A 27,381-nucleotide genomic window follows, 5' to 3' on the forward strand; every position below is an offset into this window, starting at 1 on the left:
AAAAAAAACACACTATGGTATTCTCTCCAATGCAATGCAGTTAAAAACATACCTCTGATGCTGCTCCTAAATGAATATCGTTTATGACCATCAGAAGCTTTATGCTCCTTTTCTTTTTTCCAGTGGATTGAACAGGGAGAGGCATTTCATGATGTACTTTTAGCTGATGAAACAACAGTGGCTCTGGAACAGTTTTCAACCATGTCGTTTTATAAAAAGGGGAGATATGTACACGTTACTGAAGCTAAAAGTTTAGCCTTTGTCACTAATGTAACCACTAAATAAAGACATATAGAAATCCCTACGTTACAGACTGTATACGGCTGGTATTGGTAGTTAAAAGAAAAAATACACACCAGTATTCCACTTTCTCCCTAAACATTTTAAGCATCAGTCTTACATGTGGTTATTTCAGAAACGTTTGTACGTGCTCCTTCTGACCATGTTACTGTTTACTGTTACTGACCATATTAAGTTAAAGTGCCTGTGGGCACTTTTCCTGTCCGTGGGGGTTGGACCGTCTTTCATTAGAAGGTTAGTCTGTTCTACTCTGAGAATGTAGAGGGGGTGGAAAGTGCCTGCGGTCATTTAATTAGTATTAAAATTCGCACTGATTCCCTTGCGAAGATACGGACATAGGAATATTAGTGCGTGGTCAAAAAATGGCATAAAAACGACAAAGTGAAGGCTGTGAAAACATTCACAATGTACTTTATACACAAAGCAAATATACCCCCCCCCACCTCTCAATTCAATTCAAGCTGCTTTATTAGCATGACAGATGGGTACAATCAGTGTTGGGTATTTACTTTGCTTTGAGATGCCACTTTTAAAGGTGATATATAAAATCAAGGCTTTAACTTGCTTTAACTCCGCAAATCTGAGTTCTTGTGTCTGTCCTATCCGAACCCGAAAGTATTACAATATTTATCTTTATAGCAGGTGGTGTACAGCTTTTTAGTATAGATTACACTTTTCTAAAATGTATTTAAAAAATAAAAACGATTACAATCTAATCTTTCCACGTTTGATCCCAAAATAAATCTAAACGGGGAGAAAGCTATGCTGAAAGTTTATTAAGATACTTAGAAGACAAAGATATCAATTTATGTTGCATTTGTCTGATTGTGAATCAAAAAACACATATATTTAAACCCGTATTTGCGATTTAAATCAAAACATTATTTAAATCAATATAAATGTTTATATTGTAATGCCTAGGTGACTATTCATTGTTATTAAAATGACTTAAATTCGATCATGTTGTGATATTTAGAAATACAAATTTGTTTGGTGCGAGTGAGGTTTTATTTAATCTCTGACTCAGTGATGGCCTGGCATGGTGAGGTGCGCTGGCAGCTATGTGGTGTTACGCAGTGGTGGCCTGACACGGTGAGGTGCCCTGGCAGCTGTATAATGCAGTGGTGGCCTGGCACGGTGAGGTGCGCTTGCAGCTATGTGACGCAGTGGTGGCCTGGCACGGTGAGGTGCGCTGGCAGCTGTGTGATGCAGTGGTGGTCGTGTATGTAGAGGTGCACTGGCAGCTGTGTGTTGTGACGCAGTGGTGGCCTGGCACGGTGAGGTTCGCTGGCATATAATGAATATATTTCCATGGATATAATACAACTGTTATTATTGATCACCGAATTATTGTACTTGACATGACTTCATTCAGCCTTTCCTGAACGTCTATGACAGGCAGAGAGAGTGCTGTTTCTGGTGCGATCTTTTGCAGCTGACATTTCACTGTTTTAAACGAACAAGAAATTAGATTGCTCATAAATCACTTATTCTATATAAACACAGCGTAATTGCCCTCCGAAAATCCTCTTTTTCTTGTTCGTTTTAAGAGACCTTGATCGAAACTGATTTTAGATGTCAGAAAGGACTTATTTTCTCTGTATTTCCTACATTGCTTTGTCGAGATTTTAACTTTATATCTAACTTTATATCTAGGCTCAGATTTCAACTATAAATCGAACAGTGATTAATAGCAGTAAATACTGATGTTTTGCGCCCTCCTACCACAAAAATATATGTTTAAAAAAATGTCATGTTCCCATAAAAAAGTCATGCCTTGGAGTATAGACCCCCAAAGGAATGCCATAGACTCAAACTGCAAAATAAACACATACAGAAAGAAAGTATTTGTATTGTAATTGCAAATCCTGGTACTGTATGAGTGATTGGTATGACTTTCCTCATTACAAATCTCTTATTAGAATTTAAATTTCTCTGTAACTCCAGGTCAGAACAGAGAAAATGTAACTGCCTTAAGGAGTTTACGATTATGAAAAATAGAAGAATAAGCATGATACGTATGTCTTCTGTCATTTTCTAAGTCATGTTACTGAGCACCAAATCTTATTGAGAATATGAATCCATTTAAGGTTTATACCATTAAAGTAACGGTTTATTCTATGCTGAAAATGTTTGTACCAGACTTTTTTGAGGCCTGTTTAATTGTGTCTGAAGTCTGATGTTGTAAATTTTATTGTTAAAAAGATCCATGAAAATGTCAGTACTAAAGTTAGCTGGTACTGTTGGTATTGTAAGTGGCAAGTAGAGCTCATATTTTAGATTTTGTGTAGTTGCTAGCGTTGAACTGTGTGTTGGATGCACATGAATTGAAGGAATGGGCAAACATAGCTGATGCGGATCCACAGAGCCAGCATATTAAGATGTTTATAATTAGAGGCAATTTGTTTAAATAACTAGGTATGGATACTGATTTGCAAGAGAGGTGGAAAGGCTGTTTCCTTAAGCCAGCACTATAAAATATTTTATTCTCAGTGAGATGCTGCCATTTCATAGTGGGTTTCTAACACTGTGTATAGTTCTATCCGCACAGTGCCTTTTAATTCCATTTCTAATCTCTTTATCCAGTACAGAGGATTTGGAGCCTATCCCAGTAAGCAACGGACACAAGGCAGAATACACCCCGGACATAGCGCCAGTCCATCACAGGACAGACAGACACAAACACACACACACCAGGGCCAGTTTTCCCATAAACCAATTAACTTACCAGTATGTTTTGGAGTGCGAGAGGGACTCATATCACACATATGGAGAAAAACCATGTAACCCAGAGAGAACATGTAAACCCCACACACACAGGATGGCAGGAATTGAACCTAGGACCCCAGTGCTGCAAGATAGCAATGCTAACCACTTTGCCACCATTATAAATGGATGGATATCTTAGTTATCTTTCTAGTTCACAGGTTTGCATGCATAATTTAATTTTGAAAGCCACTGAGACATCAGGTACTACTGTTGTATTTATGAAAAAGAAACAAAACAAAAAACATACTAACAACTGTGCCATCCTACTCCTTAGTTAATACATTTTATTATTCATAAACAGTTAACATTGTTAGCAAAATATTTTGAATTATATTTAACCCTATTTTTTCTTTAGTTTTGTATTTAACTTATTATATGATAGTCAGACTTAATGTATATTTGAAAAATGAAAATATATTTTTACAAGATTTTACATTAAGCACTTAAAATTAATATGGTTAATAATAGTAAACTGTAACATGCTGTAACAAGATCGGTTAAACTGCAAAGAAAATGCTTTCAGAGAAAATGTTTCAGGTGTGAAGAACATAGATCTCCAATGCAATTTCAACCAAACCTGTTCCCACACACCCTGCCCCCACTACCATTAGAATATACACAAACATTTTAGCGTTTCATTCTGAGCAGAAGACCCTCACACCTGAAGAGTGCTGGCTGTGACGAATTAAACCGGTTTTACAGGTTTCAATCACAGACCATGTGACATGGGAGTCAGGAAACTAACACACAGCGCCACCGGATTTGATAACGCTATAAAATAATGTGACTTGGCACAGAACAAGTTTACAGCACAGTACAAAAATAAATGCTGACCATGACTTTAGAAGCATAAATTGCCTTACACTCAATTTAAACACAAGCTGTCTTTAGCCCTCTAAGCTGGTTCATACAGAAATGTAGAGATCAAGGCTCAGAACACACAGCTTCATTAGCGAATACATATGCAGGACAACTAGAGAAAACATTTTGCAGAGGATGGATTTTTAGAAACATCCCATCAGTGACATCACTGAAGTCAACTCCTAGGTACTGTAACTGTCGTGTGGGTAGTTTCACAAGAATCAGACAAAGGTTTAAGCATCGCTTGTTCTAGATAAAACTGCAAAAAATGTACTTCTTTGCGGCTCTGTTTGCCCAAATCATATATTCACAACGTGAAATCTAGAAAATAATATTACGTAACCAAAATCCGCAATATGGAAACAGAACCTGTGTAATTGTTGATAGATGATGTACTTGTAACATTTTTTCAAGACGAACTACAACATTTGAAAAATGACTTGTATGTACTTGATATCTCTAATCAATCCACGGGTCCCAGCACAAAACGAAACTAAAACGCATACCGTTTCGCGCTTCTTATTAGTTGCTCAAAAGTAATTTGACCGTATGAAATGCATAATATAAACCTGGAAACATATACGTGAGCAGTACTTAAGCACTGTAGTATCGGTGTTAAGACATACCTCTCAAATACTGTAAATCAAGTTAAAAATATCTCAAGACCGATTCTGGTCGTAATGAAACCATGTTTCGTGTATGTTTTCTTTTTCATCTTGAAATAACTCATTTCTAAATACCTTTTTCACTGTTAACATCTTGCAGCAACTCTGCGACAAAATATACATTCTGACAGTTCATCCTGCTACCAACATTAAATAAAACAAATCTTAAGATTTCTATATTTATGTCTTTATTTAGTGGTTTCATTAGTGACAAAGGCTAAACTTTCTTGGAAAAATGTATTTTATGTGTTGCGGAAAAAACTGACTTGCTTTAACAAAATATGTTTACAAATCCTTTCACCTGGCATTTTCGTAGTTAGAAATTATGGAACGCTCTGTTAAAAGCAAGGGAGTTTTTATGTCCGTTGCAGTTCTTTTGCAACATGAATATAATTATATCGTTATTAATTTCTTGAGATACGCGATTCCATATTATATTCCCTTTTAATCAAATTCTAAAAGTATGCTTGTTGACTCCGGTATCACGTTAGTTAAAGACTTCGAAGCTTACAATGTTTAGGGAGAAATGGAATACTGGTGTGTATTTTTTTCTTTAAAGTACCGAGACCAGCCATATACTCTATGTTTATGTTCCAAAATTAATATCGTTTATGGCCTTCACACGCGTTACAGTATGCTCCTCTTCTTTTTATGCTCAGCTACTAAGATTTCCCTTCAGTGGTAAAATTAGATATGAATATTCAATACTTAAACGGGCACAGTTAAGACATTAAATATACATATACATACTGTATACAGTACAGTTTGCATACGGTAATATGTTTATGTTACGCGATTAAAAAATAAATAAATAAAAATGAAAAGTCCAGCACCAGCTGGATTCGAACACACAATCTGCCAGTTGGTAGTCACGCACCTAGACCACTAGGCTACAAGACAGCTCGCATGAACAGGCAGGCGAAACAGCCCTACACAGCCCTGTCGCAGTACACGGATATAATCATACCGTTATTAAATTCTTGAGATACGCGATTCTATATTATATTCCCTTTTAATCAAATTCTAAAAGTATGCTTGTTGACTCCGGTATCACGTTAGTTAAAGACTTCGAAGCTTCGAAGGGAGAAATGGAATACCGGTGTGTATTTTTCCTTTAAAGTGCCGATTCCTGGAATCTGACTGGCTGACACCCCTCTGAAGTGGTTCCATAAAATCTGGTATACGGAAAAGAAAGCGTTGATAAATACAAGTGTCTTTTAATACACTCTTTGCTGTGCTCTTGAGGATCCTTGTGATATTTTAAGCTCTAGTTGAATGATAGGTGTCGCATTTTAAATCATTTTCGTAGCTAGAAATTATGAAACGCCCTGTTAAAAGCAAGGAAGTTTTTATGCCCGTTGAAGTAAAACAAAATGCCTGACAAAGTATGGCTTGGACAGATTCCAAGTGCTTGTACAAATGTGCTAAAGAAATTATACTTTGAGTATACAGCTTGTCCAAAGTCATCCATTATTAATACTATTAGTAATATCTTCAGTAAAGGCTTTGATGCATAAATATTTCTGATAAAGGTAGGTTGTGTACTTTTGTCCAACTGAGCAATCTTGCTTTCATAAAATATACCAACATTTTAATGACTGATGATTAACATGCTGTAATACACAGTTCAAAATTAAAGGCTCAAATGCTGTAAATGAGAGGTTAAGCTCCCCCTGGCGGTTTTACAAGGCGACGCCGGATAGTTTCCAGCAGAGCGTCAAATGATACGTGACACCACGTGATACCGCGTGACACCACGACACGCCCACCGGGGTATGCCGCGAAATACCTCACCCATTTTGAATGGCTGCATCTGTAAATAAACTGCACTTGGTTTGTACCTTGTGTGTCTGTTTTAGGCCTGCATTTTTTAAACTCCCATTACCACACACCCAGTATGGTCTCACAGAGGTTACTTAACTGCAGTATTTGATTTATGAAATTGTAGAGGCAAGACATTACAACACTGTTATTAAAGATTTCTAATCTTTCAGTAGACCAGACAAAAACTCTGTGTAAAGCATTAGAAATGCAGCAGAAAGTGATATCTATGAGAAACAGGATGTTCTCTAACACAGAACACTGTAAATTCAGTCCATTTTAACACTTCCCCTAAATAAATACACAACTTGACCCTCAACTCCTCTTAGTCTGGAACACACCAAGAGACATCTGGACTGAGACCCTGGTTCAAAAGACCAACCAGCAAGGAAAATTCAGGGTGGAGAAGAACACTGCCTGATGACATTACCTGAAGCCATAGGTAATGTCAATTTATGCCTGAAGCTATAAATTCTGTTCATTTTCACTTCTCAGTTCTGCACTCATAATCAAACCCCGGCAATCTGACAACATAATCAAACACAAAACCTCAACCATTGCTATCCAAGTCTCAGGACTTTTCTCCAAGATGCCAGGCTGAAAGTGAGACCATACAAAAGTAGAATCTTTCTCCAAATTCTCACTACACAAGGAATATTTTAAACTAGCTATTTGACTGTGATTTTGCTTTATCACTGCATTCAATATGGATAAATTTTTGATGACACACCCTAATATTCACATTAATATGTCCATGATCTGAAGTAACAGCTATTTCTCTCCACCTATCTGATTTGGTTGGACTAAAGTTAGGGCTGGGTGATATGGCCAAAAACATTATCACGATAAAAATGTTCATATCAGTCGATATCGATAATTATCACGATAAAAGTCAAATCATTATTTCTTTCAAGTTTAAAGGCAGATTTTTTCTCCCGAGTGAAAGTTGAAGAAACCAGACAGTTAATTGGTCAATTAAACAACTCTTTATTCTAAGAACACAACAAACACTTGCCAAACAGCAGAAACATTAAACAAATCTGAGGTAGAGAGCATTCAAGTCCTTTTATGTCAAAATATGCATGAGTAAAATTTACAAAATAAATATCTTAATAGAAAAAATAAATACTGCACTGTGATAAAACACAAATAGAAGATGGCTCAGATAGACTGCAAAGTTTAAAGTGCTTTAAAGGATCATATCAGAAGTAGTGGCAAAGAGTGGCACCTTTTGCAACTGCCGCTCTACCATCTCCCTACACTCTGCATACAGCCAGGGAAGTGCAGTCAGTGCAAAATGTTTCCGACCAGGTAGCTCGTATCTGGGGTCAAGGACTCTGATAAGCTTCTTGAATCCCTCATTTTCGACAGTGCTAATGGGAAGCATGTCTTTTGCAATGCAATATGCAACTGCATTTGTGATGTCTTCATGTCTTTTCGTTTTTTTGTCGTAAGGCACGGTGCTCGAAAGTGATGCTACTATGGTTTGCTGCTGTGTAGTCGCACTGAATACTGGCCTGGTGCTTATAGATGGTCCCCTTACACTAACAACACTAGTTTGTGACTATAATTTTTTACTTTCTGCGTGTTCTAACGGGTGATGTTGTTTAAAATAGTGAAATAGGTTCGTGGTGTTGCCTATCTTTGCTGGCACGGATCTACGGCACAGTTTGCAGTGCACACCGCTCTGTTTTATGTCTGATCGTAAAAAGCCAAAATATCTCCAAATTACCTAAGTTGAATGACCTTTTCTGTCGACGATGTCATCGTCCTTCGAGCTGGTCGTCGGCAGCACTACATTTGCTTCAGTGTCGCTCATTTCTCCACTCTAACTACAATCCTGTCAGCCACCACGGTGTGGGTAAACACCACCACGTTAGCTGCCCAGTCTGCAACACGCACACGCATATCATGAGCAAAGCATAAACATATATTGAACATTTATTGAACTTTTGTTAAAATTATATCGAGGAAAATTATATCCCGATAATTATCGTTAGCGAATTTTGCCCAGCCCTAACTAAAGTCAGAACTTTAGTGCAGAAACTACTGAAAAGCCAAACTACTGGAACTCAGCAAAACAACTAAGCAGGAATTGCTTACAAGAACTATATTCAGCACAAAGCTAACAAACACCCTTTCTATCTACGTCTCTAAACTCTGCAAGAAGGAGACTGTGACACAGTAGTTCACTTTCTTTGGTGCTAAAAAATCACCTGGCTTTTCAATAACAACACACAGATCAGCTAAACAATCTGCTTAGATTATTTGTACATTTGTACATTTGCATTAATTTGCTAATGCATCTATCACATTTCCTGGCGTATTGTGTTAATTTTCAGTATTTTATATTCTGTTCAATTCCAGTAAATAAACATTTCCTAGATATTAGCTCGTCAGTATAGTACACGTTTATCTGTACCATTTGTCGGGACAGACAATTTACTGCACTACAGCTTTGGTACGGAGAAAAACTATGGCCAAAATCAAGAACACTCTCTCACACCAAATAATGAAGAGGAAAAGTAACGGGAAGCTGAAAAGAGACAGCTTGTGAAAACTGGGTGAAAACTCCAGCTGAATCCCCAGACATAAAAGCAATAGAGACGGTATGGCATTCCCTACTCAAACAAGTGTTGTACAGTGATACAGACTAGGGTAATGTCATCCCCATTAAACAATGTACCTATAGCGCAAATCCTGCTAAACTAAAAATTAAACACAAGAAGAGTATTATTGGACAATGTTGTGAGGCTCTGGTAGAATTTCTCTGTAAACTGAAGAGTTATAGAGCAGACTACTGACTTATTTAGTGTCCATCTCTGCTTTTTCTAACTTCCGTAGCACTTCTAACTGCTTCTTTTTCTTATATGTATTTACTTTGTAATCTGTGGTCCTTATAACTGTTTTTACACCTACTGTTTTGCTTTGAGATGCTACTTTTAAAGGTGCTACGTAAAATAAAGTTTCTTATTTTTGTTATAGAGAAACATGATCAGATTTTCCTGGTTCAGAAAAAAATCTAAAGTATACTAGTTTGTCTTCTCACACCCTCTTTGCTAAATGGCTTTGTATTCTAATCTGATCAATCTAACTACCTATTTTCTGTACTTTCCCTATCCTGCTAGATTTATAATTATTCTTAAAATATTCTTGAAATGAGTCATCTTGCAGCAACTCTGCGTCAAATATACACTTAGCTCAACCTGACAGTTCATTCCGCTACCAACATTGAATAAAAAAATCTTTAGATTTCTATATTCATGTCTTTATTTAGTGGTTTCATTAGTGACAAAGGCTAAACTTTCTTGGAAAAATGTATTTTATGTGTTGCAAAAAAACTGACTTGCTTTTACAAAACATATTTACAAATCCTTTTGCCTGGCAATCTACCTGAATGCCCAACTATCTGAGAAGCCCTCCATGAAACCCTGTTTGCTATCAATTCATATAATTCACAGAATTGCTATTTTTTATGTGTTTTTTTGACGACTGCGCAGCCAGAAATTCACCTGATTATTCAAGCCCCCCACTCTGCCAAATCTATTTAATGTTTGCATGTTCTTTTTTAACACACACCTTTCTGTGATTTTTTTTTGTACGTCTAAGCTTTTGAAAGTGTTCTGGCATCTCTCTTCTGCACCATGTCTAATCATAACTTTTTTCTGTATGCTTATTTCAAAGTAACACCTGCTCCATTTCTAAAACTTTTTGCTCATGTGTATTTTTGTATTTTTACATTTACACCTCTAGCACTTTAACATAGTAAATTTTCACATTTACTTTTTAATTTTAATTTGTAGACTGAATTTTAGTTTTAGCCTTAAGAAGCTTAAGTTTTCTCTATCTTTTGTTTCTTGTCCTACAAATGTTATTATTGATCACTGAATTATTGCACTTGACCTGACTTTCATTCACCCTTTCCTGAACATCTATGACAAGGAGAGATAGTGCTGTCTCAGGTGCGATCCTTTGCAGCTGAAATGTCACTGTTTAAACGAATAAGTAATTAGACTGCTCATGAACCTAATCACTTATTCTACATAAACACAACGTAATTGCTCTCTGAAAATGCTCTTTTTCCTGTTCGTTTAAAGTTATACTGGGCAGAAGTGAATGGTGTGCTATTTTGTCAGCAACCTGCTAATCTGTTTAACACCTGTAGAAAGCATGATCTTATTTCTGTATGGAATGCATGCTGCATTTACAAAATTAAAGTGTTTCAAATGTTTAATTAAGAAGTAAAAAGAACTTACAGCTCTTAAGTAATTTCCAATAGCATGCAATGCTGTCATTGTTAAGGAACAAGTAATAGGTTTATTCCATACTGAAAAGAGAGAAAACAATGTTTAGTCTGTGAAGCCTTCTTCAGCTTTTTGCAAACATTCCCGATACATAACCATTTTATGTATGCATTGTTGTTGTTCATACTGTGACAGGAGAATACACACTATTAATTACTGTTGTTGCTGGGCTTCGAGCTTTGAGTCGCCTACTTACTTCTTCGACTAGCTTGCAGAGAAAGTCATTGCTCTGCTTTTTGTCTATCCCACTGCATTCTGGGGAATGTAATTTTGACAAGAAACCTCCATCTATCACTCTCACAATTCAATATGCGTGATTGAGTCAAATTAAAATACAAAATGTTTTTACAAAGAAAGTGGATTACAGTAATACTACTAGCTATATAAATACATATATTTAGATCCTTAAATTAATATCATCATCAATTTCTTTAGATACGTGATTCCATATTATATTCCCTAATAATTAAATTCTAAAAAGAATAAGTTTCTTTTACTGCAATAACAAGCGCAAGTAGTCATGGAAAGGTTAATCACTTAACTCACTTAATTTTGAACATTTTGGGATATTTAGAAATGCCAACAAATTCAATATAGTATCAATATTTACTATTTTAAATAAACATTTCTTTTTCTACTAGTTAAAAGAAAACTCATGGCGACAGCTGGGTTCGAACCCCCGACCTCAGGCATGTAAGGCACATGCCTAAGCCATTATGCTACACATGTAGGAATAAGTTAAACTGATGCAGACATTTCCAAAGAAAGTGTACTACTGTGATAAGTTGAACTACAGTATATGAATATAATTATATCCTTATCAATTTCTTTAGAGACACGATTCCATATTATATGCCCTATTAATCAAGTTCTAAAAGGTATACGTTTTTATGAAGTAAACTTAATAAAGTCAGAAGAAGCACGTAAAAACTATTAAAAAAAAAACAGTATGTAACTGAATGAAAGACCCTGATGCTTAAAATGTTTAGGAAGTGGAATAGTGGTGTGTGTTTTTTTTTAACTACCAATACCAGCCATATACAGTTTACATAATATGTTTATGTTCCTAAATTAATATCGTTTATGAGAAATCTCAGAGAACCCATTATAGGGATGGTGAATCGGAGATTCACAAAACTTGCTTTGTATAATTGGAAACACACATGATCGGATCAACGAAATGCTGTGGTGTTACTTTTTGTCAATGAAAAAAGTCTTTTCATTCACAAAGACGGTTACAAAGAAATTGGACCAGGGTAATACTTTGAGCTTACAGCCTGTCCAAGGTCATTCATTATTAATACTATCAATTATATCTTCCGTAAAGACTTTGATGTATAATACATTTATTCATAATTAAAATATTTATGATGAAGGAGGAAGGTTGTGTACTTTTGTCCAACTGAGCAATCTTGCTTTTATAAAATATACAGACTTTTAAATGTTTAATGATTAACATACTGTACACAGTTTAAAATTATTAAAAGTCTAAAGAGTATACAACTTAAATTCTTAACTGGAAAAAGATTGTCACTCAGCAGTGACCAGGATTCGAAACCGGAAATTTTCTGGCAAAAGCTCAAATGCTGTACATGAGACGTTATCATAACTGCGGTATAATGCGTTATGATGGGTTGTGATGCACCACGCCTATCGCGTTTTAGTGCAGCGTACTCTGCGCATTCTGAATGGCTGGATCTGTACATATCTCTGGAAACCATGTTTTTTTCTAATTTTTTAGAAAATTAACTTTAAAAAGGGGTGTCCTGTGCAAGGTATTCATGCGCTTGCCAGTGACTAACCACGCTCAATGGTAAAGCTGCCAGCACTGGGAAGGACCCACAGCCGTCACAACAGCCAGGCAGAATAGGGACTGTGATAAAGATATTGTCAGAAACTCGGGCAGTGCGTTTAGGATTTGTAGTTCATAAGCTAACGCTATGTCCGTGCGCACGTGAGCAACTAAAGCCAGTTCTAAAACACAGCTCCCCTTAAGAGAGGGTTACATTTTCCTTACTGTATTAACTAATATTCTTACTTTGGCATTGTCAACATCCTACATTTTGTATTTGTTAGCTACAGTTAACATCACTCTTGAACTTTTGAGACATTTTACTATAGCACCCAACACAAAACTCTCTCCTTAATTACCACATGCTGTGCTTAATATTCATTAATATTAATATGCTTAATATCTATTTGAGTATGATCCTAATCCACTTGACTGAACAAACTTTTTTTTATGATCCATCTCAGTTGGCCTGGATCTCACCCCAGTTTTATATCTGTTTGGTATAACTCTGCTGTTGAATTTCAATTTAATTTCCTTTTAAGGATGTACAATAATATTTGTAGCTTGTACTCGTTACCAACGGAAGAAATGTTCTGTAGACAGTCCTAGGTCTATCGCTTTATCTTCTCTGTGAGGCATTTATTTGTTAGTTTGAAATAAGCGATTATTTATAGATGACTCAACCTGGATATAAATAACAAATATATATATAATTTTTTTGAATATTTATATATATATACACACACATTTCTAGAGTTCTACTTTGAAATGAAACATGACTCTTGACAGTTAATTAACAAAGGTACTTGGGTAAGAAGGAAAGAAATTAGGATACGTAACTTTTTTCAAAAAAAATATTTTAAACATCAAAATTAGCCAATCACTTATAATTACATAACTGTAACTTTTACCACCAATAGATGCAAAACAGGTTGTCCATCTGTGATGCATCCTCTGAACCAGTTTGCAGGGGCAGCCTTTGCAGGGGCAGCATGTACTTGTTAACTGGTCTCTGAGCACTTCATGCTACACATTGTATACCCACAAATGTTTACGCGAGCTTGAGTGCAGAGAATAAGGGCACTGTTATATTGTTATATTATTATATATAAATATAGTTGTTATATTCTTATCTCACAAGAAAACCACTGTTATATAAGTAGCATAAAGACATGCTCTTATTGGAATAACATGTCTGGATTAACACACTGGAACACGTTCCAGTAAGGCCATGATACTTGATCAAAGCAGTGCCATCCATTACAAGTAAAGTTAATGGCAGCTCCACTGCAGACAAGTCTACCTAAGGTTTTGCTACAACATGCAGACGGCATAAAGGAGTTGTTCTCTTAAGTGAAGCAAATATTTTTTTTTAAATGTTATACATGTTTTTTAATTGGCATTTAACAGTTCAAATATTCTTATACATTTATAAATCTCTCTTCTGCAACAGACAAAATCACTTGAATGTATCAGGGTCAGACATTAATTAAATTTTAGTCAAAATCCATTTATTTTTCTAAAATATACAAGCAAAAGTGATCAGCTTATTTTGATGCTCATTATACAACACAAAATAATACACAAAAGGTTATAATTAAAGTATACATGTACAGCAAAACACTGATGCAGTTGAAGGTAAAAGGTAAAAAATGACCAACCAGAAATTTTTAATTCAGCCCAGTGTGACTTCTTTCCATTGGCTACCTCCTCGGCTGACATGATGGTATATAATTTCGGGGGTTCATATTTTTCCTTTGGCATACCTATTAGTCTGGAAAAAGAAAACATATGGCAGCATGTTACATAAAAAACTTATTTAAAAGATTTTAAAACTCATACTTAAGATGGTGATGCTAAATAAGACATACAAAAGAATATACAGACGCAGCCATTCAAAATGCACGGTACAAACCCGCGGTACAGTAACCTACCCACAAGCCACCGTGGGGCACCGGAGGGCACCGCGGTAAGTGATTGGCTGGCCAAAATGACCGACAGGGGCACTCGTGGTGCATTGGTTCGTAGTGAAAAGATTTAATCATTTAATATCTTTACTGTGCACATTTTAATCCGCTTGGTATTGAATATTTATATGGAATTTTACCACTAAAGGGAAATTTTAGTAGCTGAGCATAAAAAGAAGTGGAGCATAACGCATCTGAAGGTCATAAACGATATTAATTTAGGAACATAAACATTACTGTATGTACGTAAACTGTACTGTGTATGGCTGGTCTTGGTAGTTTAAAGAAAAAATACACACCAGTCTTCCATTTCTCCCTAAACATTTTAAGCATGAAAGTTTTATGAAACGGTACCCAAATATGCGATTGCTGTATAGAATGAATTTTAATTAAAAAAAATTATTTAACACAAAAATTAAGCTGTTTATATCTTCTGCCTGAGAACAGTCACCCGTTGCTACCCAACGCAGAAACACAGCCACTAACTAGCAAAGAGAGGACATTAGCTAGCCAATATGATAAAGAATTAAATGATTATTTTGTTTATTTCTTTTGCACATTTATTTGAACATTTCCATCGATTGTACAAGCACTTGGAAACTGTCCAATCCCTAGTTCATCGGGCATTTTCTTTTACGCTGCGGGCATTCTCCCGGTCTGGCGCCAGTCTGTGACTTCTAGGATATAATGCCAGTGAACTCTTGTTCTTATGTCCACTATAACAGACAATCTCCTTTGCTTTTAACCGAGCGTCTAACCCCTCTGATTGGAGAAAAAAGACTGGTTTGCTATACATACTGTACCAGGAAGATGATTTCTTTCTATTCGAAACGTGTATATTAAAAGTTTAAGAAGTAAAAACCTTACAGCGTACACAGATTTCTAAACTGATCAGGATCGTTATCTTTGTCTTATCCATAATAATGTTCACCGCTCTGTCCAGCAAATTAATAATAAACCTTTTTTTATATCGTGTTTTAAACAAATAAGTAATTAGATTGCTCAGAAACCTAATCACTTTTTCTAAATAAACACAGGGTAATTGCTCTCTGAAAATGCTTTTTCTTTTTATTTAGGCTCAGATTTCAACTATAGATCGTATTATTATAAACTTTCTTGGAAAAATGTATTTTATGTAAACCATGTTTGCTATTAATTCATTAAGGGCTAGAATATGTTCATTGTCTTCCAATCAAGTCGAGCTGACATTAGAAGCTTGCCACGCTAGGACTGTTACACCAACGCGTTAGCATGTTAAAGCGATTTCATTGAGGAGCCTAGCTTTCTTAACTAGTAAGTACTGTACTTCCTTGGTTTTGGAGGGGGAGGTGTCTTTCGCTGGAAATCTCGCCCCCTTCTACTTTGAAAATACCTGTGAAACCGGTTTAATTCGTCACAGCCAGCACTCCCACAGAGAGGGGGATTGTACTCGTTAATGTCTTACCCGAACACATCATTATATCTCATTTTGTATTTTTCTAAAATAATCGTTTGCCCAGCTTAACACTATTGCTGTTATTGTTTTTATCCTGTAAAGCACTTTGAGGAGCACAGCTTTCTCACCACTTAGATTACTTTTTGATACCATCCTTACACAAAGCAGAAACTTCTTGTACTTTCCGATAACATACAAGTGGAAAGATTACAGATTTTAATCGTCTTTCTTCTGAACCAGGGAAAATCTGATATTTCTCTATAACAATAATAAAAAACTTTATTTTACATATCACCTTTAAAAGTGGTATCTCAAAGCAATACAGTAGATGTTAACCACAGATTACAAAGTAAATACCCAGACAAACGCAAACGCGTTTTTAATAAAATGCTTTTATTCATTCAGCAGAGAGAGAGTGTAAAAGCTGGGCGTAACAGCTGTTCCTTTTCTGATCACTCGCTCTCTGGATAAACGTCTCACCTGTCCTGTTCTTTGTTTTCCTAATTTGCTGATTATGCCTTCTGCGATCCACTCCTGCCCTCACACCTAAAGAAGGCTATTTTAAATTTCTTTGCGCGATCCATTGTGCAATTAACCCTTGTATGTTCTGTCCTTAAGGTGATATCACATAAAGGTGATATGTAAAATAATTATTTTTTATTATTGTTATAGAGAAACATGATCAGATTTTCCCTGGTTCAGAAAAAAAGATCTAAAGTATACTAGTTTGTCACTAGTATACTTTTAATAGAGTCTTTGCTGTGCTCTAGAGGATCCTTGTGATATTTCGAGCTCTGGTTGAATGATAAGTGTCACAGTTTAAATAAATTTCGTAGTTGGAAATTATGAAACGCTCTGTTAAAAGCAAGGGAGTTTTTATGTCCGTTGCAGTTTTTTTGAATCCCCGGCGGAACACATTCCATAAGAATCAGCGCTTTTATATATCGCCTTTAAAGGTGGCTTCTCAAAACACCTTACAGGATAAAAACAGCAATAACGGCAACAACAACAATATTGTATTTCATTGCACTTTGAAAACCAAGTAATCACTTAACTATATGTGCAAATGTTTTATGATATGTCGCTGTTGTGAATGTCTGTGGAGTGTATCTTATTTGCCTGTCTGTCCTGGCTCTCTCGCTCACCCTCCCCCCCTCTCTCCCTCAATTCAATTCAACTCAAGGTGCTTTATTAGCATGACAGATGGGTAAAATCAGTGTTGGGTATTTAGTTTGCTTTGAGATGCCACTTTTAAAGGTGACATAAAATCAAGGCTTTAACTTGCTTTAACTCAGCAACTCAGACACGAGTCTGAGTTCTCGTGTCTGTCCTATCCGAACTCGAAAGTATCACAATATGTATCTTTATAGCAGGTGGTGTACAGCTTTTTATTATAGATTACACTTTTCTAAAATGTATTTAAAAAATAAAAACGATTACAATCTAATCTTTCCACGTTTGATCCCAAGATCCCAAGAAAAATAAATCTAAACGGGGAGAAAGTTATGCTGAAAGTTTATTAAGATACTTAGAAGACAAAGATACAGTATCAATTTACGCTGCATTTGTCTGATTGTGAATCAAAAAACACATATTTAAACCCGCATTTGCGATTTAAATCAAAGCGCAATTTAAATCAATATAAATGTTTATATTGTAATGCCTAGGTGACTATTCATTGTTATTAAAATGACTTAAATTCGATCATGTTGTGATATTTAGAAATATAAATTTGTTTGGTGCGAGTGAGGTTTTATTTAATCATTTTTTCAAATAAATGTTTGTTAAAGGAAATTCATGGCTCCGGTGGGATTCGATCACAGACCATGTGACGTGGGAGTCAGGGACCTAACCCACTGCGCCACCGGCAAGGTCACATGCAGGGTGCTAAAAAAGCACTACAGAAACATTATCAACAGACAATGTACAGCGTGTACTATTCTTGTGTTGTGGTACATGAATATAATTATATCATTATTAATTTCTTTAGATACGTGATTCCATATTATATTCCCTTTTAATCAAATTCTAAAATTATGCTTGTTGACTCCGGTATCACGTTAGTTAAAGACTTCGATGCTTAAAATGTTTAGGGAGAAATGGAATACTGGTGTGTATGTTTTCTTTAAAGTACCGAGATCAGCCATATACTGTATGTTTAAGTTCCAAAATTAATATCGTTTATGGCCTTCACACGCGTTACAGTATGCTCCTATTCTTTTTATGCTCAGGTTCTAAGATTTCCCTTCAGTGGTAAAATTCCATATAAATATTCAACACTTAAATGGGCACAGTTAAGACATTAAATATACATATACATACTGTATACAGTACAATTTGCATACGGTAATATGTTTATGTTCCTAAATCAATCTCTTTTATGAGCATGTGAAAGGCATGGTGAATCGATTCTCAAAAATTACTGCATGATTGGAAACAAATGCATGATTGCGAAATGCCGTGGTGTTACTTTTACAAAGACGGTCAATGAAAAAAAGAATGTGAACCAGGGCAATACTTTGAGTTTACAGCTTGTCCAAGGTCATTCATTATTAATACTATTACTATTAGTAATATCTTCATTAAAGACTTTGATGGCGACAGCTCAAACATGAGAGGTTGAGCTTTATTAGCTCCACCTTTAGGAAATTCCGGATATTATTATTTTGCTTGCGCTATTATAGAAGAATTTACGGTAACTCGCGGTATTTACCGGTAACTCGCGGTAGACTGCGTAAAGTGCACCGCAAAATAATGCGGTATCGCCCGTGCATTTTGAATGGCTGCATCTGTAGCATTGTCCATTCATCCTGTGACTTTTGAAAATTTAAACTGAATTAAAGACAACCAAAACAAAAACCGAACATATCAAAAATATCATATCATAACTTCATAACTATCATATCAAACTCTAATTAAAGCATCACCACAGCAATTAAAATGTCTTTTGCACTGTCTTAAACCAAAAATATCATAAATGCAAGGTCCAGACTTTAAGACAAACAAGGCCCTCTCCATCATCTTCCTTTTCTATATCACTTTTCTTTCTCTTTTAGACATTCTCTCAGCCTTGGTATTCCAGAATTTCTATATATATTGGGGCCAACATTTACAACAACGCTTACATAAAAAATAAACCCTTTAAACATATTTTTAAAGGATACTTTCAATACACTGTTCACAACCAATTAAAAATAACCAATCAATAACCAATTAGAACTAAGTTCAATAACAGTTTCTTTAAACAGCCCTATTAAGCCATATTATAATTTACTCCAAATTACGTACCACATGTAACAATTGCCTGAAGGCATATTCGCTACTTCGTCCAGTTTAAAAAGAGGAAACTACCACAATCCACACCGAGACAGATTGTCTGTGATGTTACTTGTCATGAAAATATGCACGGGTCGCTGATGTCTAGTATCGAGTATAGTAACCTACCCCTGACAGACACTTAAAGACTGAAGTCTGTTGACATCAATCAATACAGACTTGTAAGAAATGCGTTTGGGGTCATATGCCCAAATGGTGTTGCATGAGGCGATGAAGGAAGACCAATCAAACACTTGGAACTCTTGATCACCATTCAGTTACTAACATAGCCAACATAGTCTGGGTTCAAAAGCATTAGATGTAACATAGATTACATTTTCAAGTATGCCTTAAAACACCATTAAAAAGAAAGAGGAGCATAATTATAATTTTTTTGTAGTAACATCTTCAGAAGGATATAGGCAGAGTAAAAACATCAATGTTAAACAAGTTGATGTATAGCTGAGAATTTAACTGTATTGAAAGAGTGAAACAGTCAACAAAATCACAGAAATTGTTTTATTTCATTTAAACTATATTTTACATACAAATAATTTGACTTGTGCCTGGAGACAATCTGTAAAAAAGATATCTAGTACTCTACATTTCACTCTCAGAAAGCACCACAAACGAAGTAAATTGTCCTGTAGTGTGTTACATTTCTCTTTGAGCTATCTGCTTGTCAAAGCAGTTGTCGGCAACCTTTAACACAAACCCATGCAATGAAGCCACAGACCTTTCTAAAGCCATAGGCCTTTTTTCCCTTTGAAACTAAGCTTCAAAATGCTTATGTTCTAAAATGCTGTTACCATATTTAAAGTACATTTTAGAACACGTTGTTTAAGAGGAGCGTTTATTTTCTTATCGAAGTATATTTCCATAACCAGAATACTGCATTTTAAGTGAGAAAGTTCAGAAATAAAAAACTCCTCTAAAGAATGCATCCCATTGTATTAAGACCTCTCGTAAACTCCATTTTAAATTGATCATAAAGACAGAAATATATTACTATATCTTTAAAAATTAAACTGTGAATAAGTATATCAAAAGTAGTTACATTATTATAAAGGTTAACGTTAATTTCAGTTCAAAATACACCGAATAATATGTATTTTACACATAAAATACAAAGATGTTTGAAGAAACATTAGAAATTAGACATTTAAAAAAACTAACAAGATATCCGAGGGTTTGAACGCATGACGTACTCATTAGAAGCGTATCATCAAAAACGTTTGACTAAGCACTTCCTTCTTAAGTTCTGAAAGTTCTATTGCGGTATGTGTATTGTGATGCTTTATGAAAAACGGCAAAAGACGTTGGCATTCTGTCAAAAAGCCTTGTGTGTCTTGTGTCCTTTCACAGTACGAGGTGGTGGAAAAGAAACGGTATTTTATTAATTATTATTAATAATTTTTATTTAAAAATATTAAATGGTACAGACCTTTTTATTTTGTAACTTTGTCTTCTCGATTAACATTGAATTTGAATTTGACATTTTCAAAGAGAAATAGATTTGCAAAGATAACAAAACATGGAATCAATATTTTCTTTCGTTAAATTCAGTTATGTAATAATGTCCCAAAATATAAAGTAAATAGACTAAAAGATAAATTGCATTTATTAAAAAGTTTTAAAAAATATACAATTTGCTTCCCTCATATAAGAGGTTCGACAGCAAATACCTAGAAAAACACAATTCGTTTCACCTAGTTCCTAAAATACGGAGTACACATCGGGCCTGTTTATTCGAGCCAATTAAAATGACTCTTGATTGTACTTACTCTAAAGTAAAAGTATCACGCAGTCTTTGACATAAGAATAAAATCATTTCTTAACCTAAGTTAAATCATAACTACTGTTTTACTTTCCAAGAATTCCCATCTTCAAGTTAAAACCTGGGCCTTGAGCACTAAATGACCCCAGCAAAATAGATCCTTCCATCGAGTCGAAGGGAAGGGAGAAAATAACAAGTAAGTCAATGCACAAGCCAGAAAACCCGAATTCGCTACAATATCATGGATTCAAAACTACAACTATGGTTATATTAATAATAATCTAAAAGTTGTCTCCCTACCTGCATTCGGTGAATAGAGATGATTTAGCGTTGAATTTACAGGCATACAGACGGATTTTTCTAAAGTCCTGCTGCTGCCCGTTCCTGGCTACCCCTCCCCCTTTTGCAAGTTCCTGTGAGAAATGCAGTTTCATTTCTTTGTAAACGGTTCATGTGCACGTCAAACGTACCTTAACATTTTTGTTACTTAGTGAAGCAATAAATATTTGGACTTTGTAATGTGCAACTTGCATGTGACCTGTCATCTTCAGCCATCTAAAAATTCTGATACAAAAGCATATTGTCTCGATGCTCCTTTTTATCAGGAGAAGTTTTGCAGAATGACAGGGAGAAGCAGCTTCAGGCTGGCTCAAACTCTTTGTCCCTCAAGAGCACGGGTGGATATGCTATGCAAGGAAAGGTGTAAAGTGTTTAGATAAAGAGAGAGATACATATGCTTAATGAAACACAAGGACCAAGAGGAAAAGACATAACTCCCTTCCTTATTAAGGTGGGGAAGAGGTTAAAGTAAGCCCGGCTAAAGGTGACAGAGTGAAGATCAAGGGGCAGAACGCTACACAATCTAGAGTGAGAACTGAGGTCTTGAGAAGCACCTGGATAGTTGGTAGGCAACGCGGTATACAGTAAAGAGGTGTAGAGAAAACCGGTTCAGGGACGCCAAATATGTAATCATAGTGGCTCTCTGAAGGCACCAGTTCTGTAGGGTTTGGGCATTTACTGAGACAATTTTTAATTGTAGCAGTAAATCACAAAGTTGATTCTTTTGATGGCTTTAGAGTCCAACCATGCGACATAACTCAAACAACGCACACACACAGGTACTAATACACGAGGATACATTTATTAATACATAGAATATGCATATAAACCTAACAGATCTTATCGAGAGGGTTATCAGAATACAAAAGATATATATTCAATCAGTTACAAAGAGTTACACATCAAGAGGAAATACGTTCAGTATATCATTCATTAAGACCGTTTCGTAAAGTGAACTTGGTTACAACTTCTACATTAGATACTCAAACAAGTACATAACTCTTAGGAATTAAATTGATATCAACTGGTTTGGATAACAATTGAATTCTCGAGCTGTAATGCATTGAAGTTGAATACTCATCCAATCTCTGGGGATTCAGATCTCCTGCGGGCACAAAGGAACAGTTGCAGGCTGTTGCTGTCCAATCCGCGCTCTCTGGCTCCGTGCCAGGCTGTGCTGTGCGGCTTGCGACGGTGCGCTGCTGATGCTCACTGTTGGCATTAACTAGCAAAGTTTGTGCACAGGAGAAAAGATGACTGTGGGTCCCAGCAAGTCAGGAAGAGGACTGGTTCGTTCCTGATGAAGAGCTAGTTCTGAATAGTGATTCAGCTGTCCACAGTTCCGACCTGTTCACAAGGCCTGCTGCTGGTTACTCTCTGGCAACCTCCACTTTAGACTCTTAGAACAAAGGAAAGTTCTGGCACTCGGACACACTGGCCGTTCCGTGGTTGTCCGGGCTGAGTCTCAGGATGGTCAGGAGGCGCGCTGCGAGAATGTCCTGCCCTTGGGAGCCTTCTGCTCCTGGGCCGTCCTGCCCTGGAATTCTCCTTTGAATTCTGTTGAATCTGAATCTGAATCTGAATCTCCCAGGCTCTCTGTGTTGCCTGTTTTTACCTGGAGGAACTTCAGCTCATTGATTGGCTGAAAGTTCCATGGGCATCAGAGTCCCACGTGGGTTACTCGGCCCTACCAGTCCCTGATTGGTTGATCAAGGTGAGATATGAGTCACTTAGTCCTGACACTTAGTAATGCAGTCCAGATGTCCAACTCGCACTCCCTAGACAGATAGGCGCCAATGGGTGACCATTGATCATGATAGCCAGGCTTAGCTAAGTGCATCCCCCTTTGGGAGCTGTCCTTGGACCTTAAATCACCTTGCATGAATGGTTTCTCTGTGGCTGCACCACAGAGATGAACAGAGAAATGAGGCCTAATTTGGGAAAGCTCAGAAACACTTAATTCTGCATTATTATTAAGCCTCACCGCTACAGAGGGAAGCCTCACTTTCATCAGTAGACATCACGGGTCCCTCAAGGTCAGACACATTCTGTAGCTGGTTTCACTCACCTGCTCGACAATAGTGCACAGTCCCACCAATCAGGTGCTGAGTCTTAGATAGCATCTTCCATTGAGGCCCATAGACTCCGCAGGTCTTAGTCATGTTGAAGTAGACAATCCCATGGTCCATGGTGGGTTTGTAACACCTCAGGCCACAGTGCAGAAGATTACACAGCACTCCACAGGAGGCAAGATGCATCCTAGGCTGCTCAAAATCCATGCTGACAATTTACAGATCTGGCTAGTCTGCCCAGTGTACTTTCATGGAAAGAGGGTGTCCCTTGATTGGTATGTTCCACCATCACCTAATAATGGACCAGCTTGAGTTCCAGATTGATCTCCTGACTGTCTTCCCAAAAGGATTCAGATAGCAGGGTTTGGCAGATTATGGATGGTGGGGGACAGGACCCCAACACTTGCTCTTTGTACTCTCAATGTGCATAGCTCTTATCTCCACACAACCGCAAGGATACCACAAGGATACCACAATACCTTCATGATTCAGTGGGCCGACCGCTCATCAACTTATGGTAGGGGTAGGTGTCCTAACAACAAAAATAACAACATTCACTTTGGTAGTCAATGCAAAAAGGCCGTGTGCCATCCTCACTGTGAATCATCACAATGAGTAACTGCCAGGGGCTAGCTGATGGCTTTCTCATCTCCATTAGATCCCAGCACTTGCCTGTCTTCAAATGTCAGAAAGCCAGCGAGGTAATTGCCTAATGGGGCAGGAATGCAAAAGGTCTATAAGGTGCTCACTCTTCAATCAGGTCCTTAGGATTTGTCACCCATCACCACCTTCCTAGGGTAAAGTCGGTAACGTCACATTTATAGCACAACATCAATTTGTACATCCTCAAAACTGTGTGGAATTTGATAAAGAGACCCACAGCTATTTGGAAATTGCAGTTCTTCATTCACTTTTGCGTTCTTGTAATCTTTTTGGTGTTTTTATATCACTTCCTCTTTGCAAATTGACACAGTCCTGTGAACTGCTACACAGGGAAAAGTCTCATTCCTGACTAAACCAAAATTTGTGCCTCTCCAAAAGTATCCCATTCTATAGATCCACAGCTAATAGGAAATCACCATGGTTTTGTCAGATAAGTGTCTTTACCAATGTTGCTGGGGTTTATAGACCACATCCTATTCCAAGGCTGGAACTATGCAGTGCTGTACAAAGAATGGTCTCACTCCCGACAAACAAAAATGTGTGCCTCTCCAAAAGTAGCTCAGATCTTTTCTACAGACTCAAGCCTATTAGTACTGTATATAATCATGGTTTTGTCAGTTGTTCCCAATGTTTATAGTCCACTTCCTGTTTCCAGAATGGGACTGTACAGTGATGGACAGTCAAATAGTCTTGAAATGTTTCCTGGTGTGGGGATGTTCTCATGCAGTAATACTGAAGTAGAATTTATTATTGCATCTGCTGTGTTACCCAAGGAAAATGTTCCTGATGTAATTCCCATTGATTTGAAACATACTGAAAGGATGCTTACAGTAGGGGTGATAAAATTTGTGTCAACAGTATATTTGTATCAATTGTTTATTAAAAAATACATAAAAAGCTGTTTTGAGATCACCACCACTAAGAGTGAAACTCTAGTAAAAGTTAAGAAACGTAGATGCCACTGATTACTTGTCACTAGATTGCAAGGACAGCAATAATTTTCCAAAACAAACAATAGTAAGCCAGGAAATACAGTATTTTATCATATAAAGTAATAGTATGCTTTTTCAAAAGTCCATTGGAAACAATGGCTTTATTGAACACTATTCTGTACCTTCCATGAACAGCTACTAACCTTAACTACCTCCCACCAGAAACACGTAACATAAACCCCATACATCCCCTGGGAAAAGGGAGGTACAACTAATGCTCTGTTCCATAGTAAACCGCAAAACTCTATTTGAAAATACATGTATACTGTGGTCATACATTCCACATGTCCAGATGGCGCATGGGCTGGGCACCATCTGAGTTGGATGCTGCATCACTGCCATGGATCCAAGAGGGACATTGTGGATATAGCTATGGTTTAGGAGGATCTTGCTGGCCTACTGAGATCTGCATGGAGTACTGACATACAGAAGACATGATGGATGGTTTAACCTTTTTTTAAATCATATAATGTTAGTGTGCCCAAAGGGGTTGGACAGCCAATTGACCTTGGATCACTAGAGTTTTTTTTTTCCTCCTTACTAAGGAGTTTTTGGTTCCTCTTCTCCGTTGTTGTTTTCTGGTCATTTCTGTTCTGTATTCAAAACATGTATGGTCACTTGCTTTGTTAAGAGGCTTGGGGCAACCTTGTTGTGCAAGGGACTATGTAAAAATGAATTGAATTGAAATACAGCTTGTCAGATGACTTTCCTTAACACTCTTGAAACACCATAAAGTCTGTCCTCTTAGGTTGTCTACAGAGGGCAGGTAGAGTGTTCTAGTGACATTTTAGCATGCGAAACAAGAAAACAAGATAGACAGACAAGTGACATGACAAATATCAGACCCTCCAATTTATATAATGATATTTTGAGAAAGGTATAAATAACATTTTTAGCTTTTTTTCAATTGAAGTGGTATTGGTTCAAGAGTATCTACTCAAAATAGAAAAATAAAATCAGAACATTTAAGCCAGTAAATTACTTTATACTGATGAACTAACTGCACTTTGAATTTTGAAGCATACACTAGAAAGCTAAAATAAAATGAGCAAATATGTCAAAGGATTTGGACAGATTACTATGGAAAAATATTATAATAATAATTGCTTACACTTCCAGTATATAGTGCTTTCCTGGACACTGCACTCAAAGTGCTTAAAAGGAAATGGGGACTCCCCTCCACCACCACCAATGTGCAGCATTCACCTGGATGATGTGATGGCAGCCATAGTATGCCAGACACATCAGCTATTAGTGGGGAGGAGAACAGAGTAATGTTATTAGCGCCACTGAGAAATGTATACGTTTATACGAGATAGGATATTGCTTAAACAAGAAAAGTATCTATTTTATATGAAAAAAGTATAGTGTTATGTCCTGCAGTTGTTTTTCCATACTGAGGGCTGCATTCACATGTTTTCCACTGTTCTTTTACCCTCTGTTGCCCATGCCATCCTGCACTCTAGATTAATTGGAATTGCCTATTTCAAAACCAACACAAAAATTAAGGTACTTGTCTGTGCTTAACCCATCTTATTTAACTGTCATAAGGTTTACTTTAACTCTTGGTACTGTAGAAATCACTCAATGATCAAGTTCTTGAGGTGAGCAGGAAAGCAGATTTATATTGTATGAATACTTTGCCAAAATGCTTAGGCGTCCCATATATGGAAAATACACGATATGGAAAATATCTTTGTGATTTTACTATGTATTGTGAAAATCAACATGTCTCATGTGAGTCATACAATGTGTTGTAGCATTCATGTAGTATGGAGCATTACATGCAAGAAGCAGTTTTAAGCAATTCACTGTGGATTGCATTTGGACTGTCCCATCATTGTGATATGACATTATTCTACACTTTACTTAATAGGATGCATTTCATTACATTTATGTTTAATATTGTAGCATCTTTTCCCTTCACATGACACATTTCTGGTCATTTTGTGTAAATCCAAGGTCAAATGTATTCGATATAAGCATAGGTTTAAAGCTTTAGATGTATTAATGCATAAATACTGTATACAGTAGAACAATCAGCTGTGAACCAACAGTAGGCTTACTGTTAAAATCTTCCTCATTGGATTCTGTTCCGTGTTTAAAAAACAGGCAACAACCTCTCTAAACGTTTCTGTTGTTACACACAAAAAAGGAAAGCTGTCTTTTCTGCTTTTCACAAAAAAGGTGAAAATGATATGTTAAACTCAGGAACATGTTATACTTGACCTACTCAAAAAATATTACGCATGATCTCTAAGACTAATTTTTAAGCGGAGTGTGACAATTGTTTTTGTAATGTTAATGGT

General features: G+C 36.6%; 1 protein-coding gene across 4 annotated transcripts in view; it reads right to left on the reverse strand.

Moving 5' to 3' along the window:
* cnot6l (CCR4-NOT transcription complex, subunit 6-like) overlaps window positions 1–21,589 on the reverse strand; it is an 89,283-nt gene extending 67,694 nt beyond the window's left edge. The window contains exons 1-2 of one of the 4 annotated variants that reach the window (XM_006626753.3): window positions 21,307–21,588; window positions 14,174–14,286 (exon numbers count right to left, since the gene is read on the reverse strand). In XM_006626753.3, the coding sequence (XP_006626816.2) occupies window positions 14,174–14,286; window positions 21,307–21,440 (247 nt within the window). In that variant the 5' untranslated portion in view covers window positions 21,441–21,588. Of the gene's footprint in view, window positions 1–10,672; window positions 10,744–14,173; window positions 14,287–21,306 lie in introns of those variants that run through there. The other 3 variants (XM_015364692.2, XM_015364700.2, XM_015364684.2) reach the window with 3 other exon arrangements.
* Window positions 21,590–27,381: the final 5,792 nt, after the last annotated feature.

Source organism: Lepisosteus oculatus, chromosome 3, assembly GCF_040954835.1.
Source record: "Lepisosteus oculatus isolate fLepOcu1 chromosome 3, fLepOcu1.hap2, whole genome shotgun sequence".
Classification (NCBI taxonomy): domain Eukaryota; kingdom Metazoa; phylum Chordata; class Actinopteri; order Semionotiformes; family Lepisosteidae; genus Lepisosteus; species Lepisosteus oculatus.